This window comes from Elaeis guineensis, chromosome 9, assembly GCF_000442705.2.
Source record: "Elaeis guineensis isolate ETL-2024a chromosome 9, EG11, whole genome shotgun sequence".
NCBI lineage: Eukaryota > Viridiplantae > Streptophyta > Magnoliopsida > Arecales > Arecaceae > Elaeis > Elaeis guineensis.
The window spans coordinates 20,057,033-20,069,241 of NC_026001.2; the positions used below are offsets into that span (position 1 = coordinate 20,057,033).

The following is a 12,209-nucleotide window of genomic DNA, read 5'->3' on the forward strand; positions in this document are numbered from 1 at the left end:
TCTTGTAAATAAATGAGGAATCTGTTCTACAGTTTGACAAACCTTTCTGCAACTGATAATCAATGTCTTGCAACCCTCTAACTCTCATGTGAGTTTGAGGATGGCAATAATATAATGTTTGTTTATTCTATTTATGTGAGCCAATGGTTTATCAACTAGTGCAAGACTTTTCTATTATATCCATGTTCCAGAACACGCCAATCAAGGAATGGACCTCCCCACAGCTTTTGGGTTGGGGGTGGGGTGGCGCCTAGCTAATATAGGGTCAGCTGCTGCTAAAGTCATTTCAAAACAAGGTGTCATATGGTTGGAACTTGCAAGAGCCAAAGAAAGACAAGTCTATCTAGTTGGATGACATAAACTTGCTTGTGTTTATCCACAACATGGTCTTAGCTTATTACAAAAACTGTCAATCCGACATTAATATTTAAGCAGATGCATTCACACTTAGAACATCAAAGAGATTAAAACAAACATTTGTGATTCAAGAACCACCAAACCAAGCCAAAAGAAGAATTTGGCAAAAACAATTGTCTCACTACTCCATGAAATGTTCGCTCTGATCCAATAAGACCAGAAAAGCAAGAGAACAGTGGAATCTAAAAATGGGTACAGTATCTAAAGAACAGCATCTTAAAAGGATGTCCTTTTAGGACACAGCCTCCCGAAACCCTCCCTTATTCCATCCCTACTTGCGACACAAATGGGAGGCCACTCCTTGAAGACAGAAGGCAAGCCAAGCTTCATGGGGACCACGGAATCCACTCCACGTCCGGGGTTTTTCTCCAAAGAAGAAGTATGGGACTAAACGGACCTGGCTCCATGTTTTCGTGCTCGTCAACCACCTCTCCTTTTTTTTTTTTTTTTTTTTTTATGCTCATCAAAAAGAATCTTTCAGCGAGATTTTCGAAGGTGATTTGCTCCGAGCCACTTTTAGTTTGGACGGTCCTCCATTTCTCTATGTCCGGCGAGTTCTGCAGGTTTTCTGGACTGACTCGACTTGGTATGCCTGGTCTCCAATCATGTGGCCCTCAAACACTGCCATTTCTTTCAGCTGGGCATGAACTGGCAAGAATCTTTAAGCCTTGGGTTATAACACCTATAGGGTCCTTCTCATGCACTGGCTCTCCACCGAAAGCTTGTGTCCTTCTTGTTCCACTTGGTACTCCTCTCTCCTCTCTCTCTCCTCTCGCTGTGTGTTCAATATGGGGAGACAGCCGTGCTGTGATAAGATTGGATTGAAGAGAGGTCCATGGTCGATGGAGGAAGATCAGAAGCTCATCAACTTCATCATCAACAATGGGGTACATTGTTGGCGTCTTGTTCCAAAACTTGCTGGTAACTCTCTTTCTTTTTGGTTAGAGATCAAGTTTTGTGAAAACAAGTCCACACAAGACTAGCATGAGGGAGATTTATGAAAGCACTATTTGGTTGCTTTTTGTTAATTCCATTTTGCAAAAGATAGCTTATAGAACCTGAATAATGGAACTTTTTGCTCAAAAATTAGCTCTCCTTTTCAGAAAAATCTTTATGCCTATTCTTCATAAAATTTACAGGAAAAAAAAAAAAAAAGGCATGCTTGCATACATGTGTAAATCTCTGCTAGCCTGAGCATAATTTTGAGTTGAAATTGGTTCTGAATTAGCTAACAAGATGATGTGGATATGCTTTTGCTGTTGTACTTTATGGAGGTTTGATGAGATGTGGGAAGAGCTGCAGGCTAAGATGGACAAATTACCTTCGGCCTGATCTTAAGAGAGGAGCACTCTCTGAGGATGAAGAGAATCAAATCATCCAACTCCATTCTCACCTCGGTAACAGGTCTCCTCCTCCAAATTTTTTGCCGTAGTCTTTATCTCAATTGTCATATTATCTTCTTGAGGGACTAATCATTTCATTAAACATAGAATAAGGAATGAAGCACATCAGTCATTAATCTTCTCTGCATGAGTTGAGTCTCTCCTGTATATGCATGGCAGGTGGTCCAAGATAGCTCTTATTTCCCAGGCCGCACCGATAATGAAATCAAGAACCATTGGAACACTCGAATCAAGAAGAAATTGAAGCTCCTTGGATTGGACCCTGTGACCCACAAGCCTCTCCAACAGCCTGCCAAATGTGACAGCTTAAGGAGTGACTCTGCTTCAGAATCTTATCCCTCACAGATCCAAGAAAAGAGCATAGAGATTATGGACTTGGTTTCTAGTAACCAAGAAGAACTTCTGGTGAAAAATGAAGAACAAAAGGAGGTCCAATTTGACTCCAATGACACTGAAGTTCTTTTGCATGGGAATGTGGTGCCATGGGAAAACTTGGATATTGAAGAGATGAAGCCTCGGCCCGACCCTTCGAGCAGCTCCAGCGCCTCATTCTCCATAGATGACACTCTCTACCCTTCTGCGCAAAGAGAATCTAGTCTTGAGGGCTCCAACCAATGTTGGTTTGATACTACTGACTCTTTTCCTTCATGGGAAGCATTGTATCCTCTTGAAGATATCTTTCCATTTGGGAAATTCCCATAATTCCCATCATTTTTTTCATGTAAGAGTCACTGTCAGGCTTGTAATTAGTCAATAAAAGGGAACAAGAGGAAAAGGAAAATAATAGAGAGACATATTTCAATGAAAATTCTGCTATATCTTGTAACATGAAGAGTCTCAAATGGGAAATTGCTCCTTTCTTTTAGTAATATCTGGCCCTGCAATATAATCACCATGTCCAAATACCTTTTTGTATTACTCTCACCATTCTTGCAAAACAAATTGCTCTGAGTTTTTACATTCGATTGGGATTTAAAAAAATGATGAATCATGTAGCATTACTCCACCTTTTTGTATTACTCCACCACCTCCGCCGGCCCCCCACCTTAAAAAAAAAAAGAGAAAAAAAAACGATGAATCAAAGATCTCAACTTCTCATAGTTTTGATCTATGTGTGCATTTACTAGGCTTTTGTGGTTAACATATTAGTAGTATGGCACATCTTGTTAAAATCATAATGACACCATTATTGCGCGCAAGACATATTCATGATCGCACTTAAATTAAAGAAAAAGAGGCTTGAATGAGTCCCAAAGTGCAGAAACATCATCACATTGTTGTGCTGACAAGTTCGGTCGCATGGAAAAATGCCACAATATTCAAGATCATCAATTTTGTGAAAGTGCAGTAATCAGACTCCTAAGTAGTACAATTAGAGAGAGAAAAAGAGAGGGTAAAACTGTTAAATTATATGCTGTTTTTAGAATATATGCAATTTGTTTCTGCAACATAATACTATCACAAATATATACCAATCTTGAATAGTATTTATATAAATACTGATTTTATAAAGAAAAGGTGTTTGAGTGTGATTTATCTTTCTGTCATTTTAAATTATGTTTCCAGATTCTCTTTTCCCAAACAATTTCAATTATATAGTTTGGTATATTAATATGATGAAAAGAACATACTTCTAAAGCTAATTATCTCCAAAGCTATGGTTTTATGAGTTAATGTTCTCCTCAATAACAGTTTGAAGTTTCAAAAACATTGGAGAGGAAAGGACAGATAAATGTGTATGACAAGATCTGACATGCCTTTTTCTTTCTGGAGGGTGATTTCACATATACAATATATGCATCCTCTTGAGCAGCACTGCAAGGCAAAGTGTCAGATGTTGGATAACCATTTATATATCAAGAAATAGAGCTTACCATTTTTCTTAAGGGTGTTGGGGTGTTTCTTTTCAAGTAGGATTGTTGCTTCTGATGTTATGTGAGTTTGAAATAAGAAATTTTCTGGCAATCCTTGTGTTGTTATTGTGGTTGTTAGAAGTGTTCTTCATTATTAGCATCAACCGCATAGCTAGAAGTTTCCTCTCAAGCAACTCTAGAGGTGATTTGTTCAAGGTCAATGGATAAAACAAATTTGAGCCCTTTAAGATCCAAAACTTCCATGAATTTTTTTATGCATGTGGGGAAAAAAGAGAGAAAGAAATGGACCACTGAACAGAATTCAGCTCATCTTTCCTGCTTGACTCCATGGTTATCACTTTCAGGGTGGATTTCTTAACCCTTTCCTTTCTTTCTCTCTTTCTAATTCCTTTTTCTTCTCTGATAAATGGTGGATAGCTCAATCCTTTCTTTTCTTCTCTGTTCCCCTCAATCTCTATCTTGTTGAATAAACTTGTCTTCTCTCACCAATCATTGATATGGGCTGTTGTTTAATTTTGGATTCATTGTACTTTGATAGTTCAGCCTCTGCTATTGGTGGCTAGCATGTTGGTTGGTATGCATCTTTCATGCACATTGGTTTAGAAAAACATGGTACATGCATAAACTATAACATAGATAACAGCAAAAGCAATGCCAAAGTCTAAACTAAAGAGAGCTCTCAAGCCAAAAATCAAGGGCTTGCAGAGTCTCGGCTTCATAATGGAAGCATGCAAGAGGATCAGCATATGTTTAATCACATGGATACTTTCTTTCCTTCATGGAGTCAAAGGGAAAGGAATCCTACCGAGATCAATCTTCTAGGCTTCTTGTAGTTTATAATGCATTCAGTTGTGCAGTTGTTAAATGAGAAATTATTATTTTGCCATTCTTTTAGGAATCAAGACTTCCATAAAGAAAAAAGAAGAGGAAAAAGGAAATAGAACAATGGATCGATGAATGGCTGAGGTCATTGCTTACATGTCATTATTGTATCATAGTAGAGGATATGGTTCTAAATGTTGTAGGTTGTTGCAACCTAATGAAGGACCAACAGCATTTGTTTATTTACAAGGTTCTAAAAATGAAGCCGTACCATGCTGGCATTTGGGATACCACATGGTCCATATTCCATGTGCCATATGCAGATGCATATCTACTAACATATATTATTGTTATTTTAAACAAAAAAATAAAACAAGTAAAAATTTTTAAAATAAATAAGATTTATAAAAATAAAAAATTTAAGCATATATTTTTCATACTTTCAAGAGCTTATTTTGGAAAATTATGATAAATAATTATTAAATCGAAGAGAAGGGATAGGATTGGATGGAGGATGAGAAGTCTGCGGTAAAGAATATGAATGGTATATGCAAACTGGATATGCCTATGTATACAACTTATGGTATACTTACGGCTAGGCCGCATCTAGAGATTGAATAGGCCAATACAATTTGATCAAAGCACCATATTATGATATCTTGAGGTACATTTGATTGTCTAGACCGTATTTTAAAATAACACACTTAATTTTTTGTCAATTTTATGTCATGAAATAAAAATATGAAATACTAATTCAACTTTGAATCGGTATGATTTGAATCTCACATTACTCCATGCTTGAATTAGCCAAATTATTCAAACGAATCATTTTTTATTCAATAATTCTCTAGTGAAGCATAGACCAAATAATTAACTCGGTCAAGAGATATATATTATCATGAGGATTGCATTTCAAAATAGTGCACCTAAAATTTTTATTATATTATGGTGATTAAATGAAAATCTATGAATTGGCTAATTCATTTTGGAGTTGGTAAGAATTGGATGATTCACATAGTTCATACTTGGATTAGTCAAATCATGCCAAATTATCATTGGATTCATAAGATTCCACTAATGCGTAGAACTTGATTTGGCTCCAAACCATGCTGTCATATAGCAACGTGAATTAAGTGGTCCAAAGCTGTTTTCTAACTAGAATTTGTGGCCATAGATTGCATACTTACTGTTTAGCCCCTTGTCCCTACCATGCTCCAACACAGACATATATATTTCACATTTGTCTTTCAATAAAGCCTTTGTCATCTTCTCTAACAAAATGCAGTCAAACAGGAATTTTCTTAAATTATTTGAATTAATTCTCTATAGTCTAAACCTCAAGGATAAATGGTTTAATGCTTGGAGTAAACTATCTACTTTATATGGTGGAAGAGTTAATGTTGAATTAAGTGTAAAAGTAGCACCATCAACTTCCTAAATATCTATTTTACCCTAAATTTCTTAGAGACGATCAAGTCCCTGAGAACCTAAGACCAACTTTCGACCAACTAGTCTTAGCAATTTATTGGAGCATTGGTAATGCTCGGACCTTCCCTAAAACATGTACAACTTAAGAGTTATACTCTTGCTATTGCATTGGCCCTCTTGGCACATTGGTGCACAGTTTGTTAACAGGAGCATCTCACTAATTTCTATAGACTCCATATAAAACTTTGAAATCTTTGAGAGCTGCCCACCTAGAGGGCTGCCTTGCTTCTTCATGGCTCCATATAAAGGGAGTTCTCAATGTTAATATAATCAACACTGATAATCTCATTAACTTCTTGGACATTTATCAGATCACTGTGGAGTATCTTAGAAACGCTAAACTAATAATGGTGATCTACCAATAATTTTGACCCTCATAGTTTAGTCTACAATCTGAATGCACTTTGGAGGAGCACATCTTAATTGTGACCATATTTCTTGATTCGTATGCTACTGCATAATGGCAAATTTGCTTGATTGCATGAAGTTTGATCTTCTCTATTGACTTAAATAAAGTTTTGACTTTGGATTTTAGAAACATAAACAAAATCCAGACATTTGGACCACTTCTTAATTGCTCTTAGATAGCATTTTGGAACCCATAATTTCACAAAAATTATGACAAATCTTCTTCAGCATTTGTTTGGAGATGATCATGCTCTTTACAATCATTTCCTCTTAGGCCATGCTAGGATGCTGGGAGTTATTATCTACCCAATAAGAACTTTTTGGTAGGAAGAGAGTTAGAAAAAATCAATGGAAAGGAGAGGTTGAAAGAGATCAGGAATCTTATACCAGACACAACTAACTAAAGTTTTTCTAGGATAAGTAATTGCTTTTCCTAACGTGATTCAACTTATAAATTAAAATTTGGGATTAGTTATGTCATCTTGCTTCCATTGTAATGTTAGAATTAAAACACTAGCAGAATCCTGCTGGGAATATCTTAGTGGCCGATCAACTCTTCTAGTGTCCAAACACAACCGTCGGTGCTAACAAAACTTAAGAACTCATTTGGTTGACGAGAAGTGGAGGGAGGAAGAGGCAGTTTTGGGAAGTGAAGAAAAAACTTATTATTTGGTTAGAGTTTTAAGAGAAGAGAGAATGGAAAAAGCACTTTCTATGGAAGTCACTTCCCACGTTTCATAAAAGTGAAAATCCATGGGAGAGATGGGTTTTGACACTTTCTGTGACATACAAAGTGGTAGTACTTTTTTCATTTCTAAAATATCCTTTTAAGATATATAGCTAAAATTTAATAAAATATCAATGAATGGTTAGAATGAAATATTGAATAGTGATATAATATTATATTAATATTATCTTAATATTTATATAAATATAATATTAATATTTATTATATTTTAATATTATTTTAATATTTATATTATTATAATATTTTTATTAATATTAATATAATATTTATATTAATATAATATAATATTTATATCTATATTAATAAATTTATTATATTAAAATATTTATATTATATTAATATAATATTAATTATTAGTATTATATTAACATAATAAGTTATTATGGTCTAATGTTATATTATAATATATTAATGTTATATTTATATTAATATAAATATAATATTTATATTTATATCAAGTTTATAAGTAAAAATGTATGGTTTTATATCTACTAAGGGTATAATAGGTATTTTACATAGTTTTTTCTGAAAAATAGGTACTCATCCAAATATAAGCTACTTTATAATAAGTCATCTTTCCATGGTCAATCAAATATATACTAAAATGCTATTCCCAAGAAATAACTTCCTGAGAAGTTACCTCTCAGAAGTTACTTCCTGAAAAGAAAAGTTCTTTCCGCGAACCGAACCAAATGAGTCATAAAAGGAGGAACCTTAGAATACTTATTCAAGCTCAATTATAAATGTAAAAGCTAATACAATACCATGCAAACTATAGTAAGGGCATATTTGGTTAGAAGCAATTGAACTTTAGAATTGGGATTGGAATGAATAACTCCTATTCTGACCATCTGGTTGGGGGGAAGTCCCATTCTCATTTCAATTTTGGAAGAAATGATAATTTTCTTTCTTCCAAAATTCAATCTTGACTCTCTTTTAGTATTCAAATTTTATTTTGATTTTGATTCCAATCATGAACCAAACATGTTGTGGAATATGACTATTTTGATTTTTATTTCAATCCATTTTGATTTCAATTCTAGTTGTGAATCAAATAAATTCTAAGTTTTTTAGCAGAAGAATTTTTCAGTAAAACAAATCAAAAAAGGAGAGGGATGAAAAAAATTATATCTAATGAATGAATAAGGTTGCAGACTCGATATGAATTACTTTAGACACTCTAAGTATCCAAGAAGATCATCAAATAAGATGTGGATCACTTTGACCATTATGGATATCTAGGAGGATCATCATGCTCAACGTATTTCACTTTTGACGGCTATGGATACCATTGGATAGGATCCAAAAGATCTACCATATTAGGAAGATGAATTGCATGCCAAACTTCATGAGGCTATAACTTAGACATAGAATATTCATTGAGATGATCCTTTTATGTTTTAATTAGATATTTTTCGAGATCTATAACTTTGGACTAATCCCTTAGGAAGTTGAATTAGACTGAAATTCTATCTTTTGAATCTCAAAATGAGATGGTCAAATAAAAAATTTACTTTTCAGGAAAGACTTTCACTGAAGGTTATCTTCCAATATATAAAGAATTAAATAGAGCGATAAAAAGTAAAAATGATATAGAAGATAAGATTTATCTTCGATAAATAGTATTTTTCTTGTAATTATTTATAATTAGTCATATTTTTTTAGAAATCTAGTTCTATTCAAACTAGAAGAAGAATTCTACTAAAATTATGCAAGAAAAAATCACATTAGTATGATAAATAGGGACTATAATTATTCAAGAAAGGATCACATTAGTATGATAAAATAGGGAGTATGTACCTAAGTTTATGAGATGTAGAGAATCAATGAAAGCAAAGGAGACTTCAATCCTATTTCATAATCCTCCATGTTCTAGCTTTCTTTTGTGAGATTTTAGTTATGCAGATTGAAAAAAATCTTTGTTCTTTCCAATCATATCATCCTTAATGCTCAAATGGGCAAGAGAAAGAGTTTATGGGCAAAGGCTAGATTCAAGTGATGTTTATTTTTTTCTCTTCCATCCCTTTATATTTACTTACCTCGGTGTTGTCTAAACCCCATCGCCTCAGCCTTTTAAAATTATTATTCCAGTACAAAAATCATATGGGATGGGCATCAAAAAGAAATTATGTGGTGGACTTCTTATTTGCCATATTTTTGTTAATTCTCATCTTAAAGAAGAATTCAAAAGTTAAAGACTTTTTTTATTACAAAGTATTGATTCTATAATTAAAAATATAAATAAAATATATATATATATGGCATCTTATTTTTTTTATTAAGCCTCTCCATCAATCCTCTTTCTTATCAAGCTGTCTCTCTCATTCATAAAATTTTTCTTCTCCTAAATCCCTTTCTCTTTCTTCAAATTGTTTCATTTTTTCAGGATCTTTGTACATAATAGTTCATGAAATCTAAGAAATAGTAGGTACATAATTTTTTGGATTAGACCAAGTTAGAAAATTATGTGCTATGTACTGGTACTAATGAACATGATATTCTAAAAATTGTGTATCAATTTATAAAGAGGTGTTACTAGCTTGCTAGATAACAATATATTTGTGTGTATCATCTGACCATATAGTATGTACTGATAAAAGTATATTTTAAAATTATATATTATTTATCTAAAAATATGCATTTAATTATTACTAGATATACATCAAAGAAACTTGTAATATATTTAGAAAATCATAAGTACATATCATCTAGCCATGAATATATAGTGGTAAACATGATGTTCTAAAATTTATGTACCAATTTTTTTGGAGTATATATTAGATTGCAAAATGACTAATTTGTTAAGTATATATCACTTGGCTATGTAGTGTATATTGATGGACACTATATTTTAAAAAATATATATCGATTTATCTAGATATATATATATTGGCATGCTAGATGACTAATTTACTTGGTGTGTATTATTTGACCATGTAGTGTATATTCATAAAAATAGATTCTGAAAATAAGAAAGAAAGAGGATATTGGGTGATTTTCTTTCTTTTTTTATTCTTTTAATCATGAGAATGATGTATTTATTAGGAGGAGTCTCTAATTTTTGAATTTTTTTTTAAGATGGTATAAGAAGAAACATGATAAAATAGAAGCCCATCCTATATTTCTATATTAGTGCTAGTACTATATGATTTTTATTCATTGTGTCATGTGCTTTCTTCTTATATGACTTTGGATGCTTTTTTTATAGCTTTTTCAGACTTAAAATTGATTTTTATATGTGATTATCTTCACACAAATATTCTATACAAGTAGAAGTGTAAATGGAGCTCACAATCCAAAAAACTGATCAGAAATCAATATGTAGAGCTCAAATTCATCATTTTTTCCTGAACAAAAGATAGTAATAGATTGGTTTGAGTTATAATCATACATCAAGTCTCTATGAGCCTAACTTGAACCTAATAAAGGTCAACCTCCCTGACTAAGGTCTGACCTATTGATCAATTTAGTTTATAAATCTATTGTTAAAATAAAAAAAAAAACTTTTAGACTAGTAATATTTAGATTCAATCTTCTTAATCTCAATCATCATATAAATGCTGTGACTAACTAATAGACTCACCCTACTCAAGTATAAACTAGAGAGAATCTCGACTTAATCAAAATTGTCAGACCTATCTTGACTAAGCCAATTGACTAAAATGGCTTAAATCCTGCCAACAACTATCACTTTCATATGATGATAACATGCTAATAACATATCCATTTTGATCAAATATCTCTAATTCTAAATAACGAGGTATAGAATCACACAAATTCCTTATCAAAAAAATAAATAATTATGAAAATAGCATGAACATGGTTAAAATTATCATGTACATAATTCGCATCTTTATTATAATAGTACTTTGTAAGATGGATTGTTAGTATTAATTATTTAATATGATAGTACTTCAAGTATTAGTATAAGATCTGATCTCAAGAAAGAACTCTAGACCTCCACTATCCACACTTCACCTATAAATATGAGCAAACTTCAAGTACCTATTTGATCTTTTTTCTAATTTCTTCTACTTAAATAAAAATCCACATTATTCATGAACTCTTTCTGGCTTTATGATCGATTTCTGAACATATCTTATATTGTATATAATCATTACAAAAAAAAATTTATGCATAAATTTAATAAATATTTACAATTATAATTTGCTTCTCTTTTTTCCATCAGTTAAGGTAATTAGAAGATGGACATGCTAAAAAGCTTACTAGTTGATAAAAAAAGACAATAAGTCTCACACTTAGATTGGAATAGATATGCAGAGAGCCACTAGCATCAGATTAGCTAAAAAAGAGATAATAAAAGAATTATGATAAGTAGCCGTATTCAGTACATAATTTTTAAGATTTTTGTTACCATCACACTATCTGTTCAAATGAAAAAAGATGAGATATAATTGAAGCTATGATTAAAATATTCTACTACTACTAGAAACTTAGAGTCCTACTGAGAAACTAAAAGTAAGAAATTAAAAAATGAAGATAAAATAAAGATAAAAATAAAGGCAAAAATAGAGACAAAAATAAAGATAAACTAGTTTCATTGATCAACGAAAAGAATCTCATTTAAATTACAATCTATTATTTATATATAAAAAATTATTAAATAATCGTTAAGTTCTTGTAACTATCCATGTTGTCTCACCATAATCTTCAATGGTTCTGAAACTTTGTCTCACAATTCTATGCACTTGATGCATAATATAACTATGAGCTAAATTTTATTTTAAAATAAAGTTAATTCCTATTCCTTCAGCCTATGCTTCTATACTTGTCATAGTCACTCAACGAATATGGATCAATATTGTTATATCTAACAAGAATTTGTAAGTTCTATTATCCCAATCTTTGCCTCATTTATGTGGCACCTGTTTAAAGCTTCTCTCTAAGTTGCTAATATAAGATATTAACACATACATAATTTTTTTAAAATATATCCTATTCCAACAGACACTACTCTCACATCTGTGCAGAAGAAAATCCATGCCTTCACTATCTACTATAATAATCTTATAGGTGCGATGGCCAATC

The 12,209-nt window shown here is 32.2% G+C and overlaps 1 protein-coding gene across 1 annotated transcript; it reads left to right on the forward strand.

The window, feature by feature from the left end:
* The first annotated feature begins 1,192 nt into the window (after nt 1-1,192).
* LOC105036545 (myb-related protein 315) lies at nt 1,193-2,693 on the forward strand. Its single transcript, XM_010912301.3, is given in 4 exon segments — nt 1,193-1,338; nt 1,692-1,821; nt 1,980-1,990; nt 1,993-2,693. Coding segments are annotated over 4 exon segments (804 nt in total). The 5' UTR covers nt 1,193-1,205; the 3' UTR covers nt 2,523-2,693.
* The last annotated feature ends 9,516 nt before the right edge of the window (nt 2,694-12,209 follow it).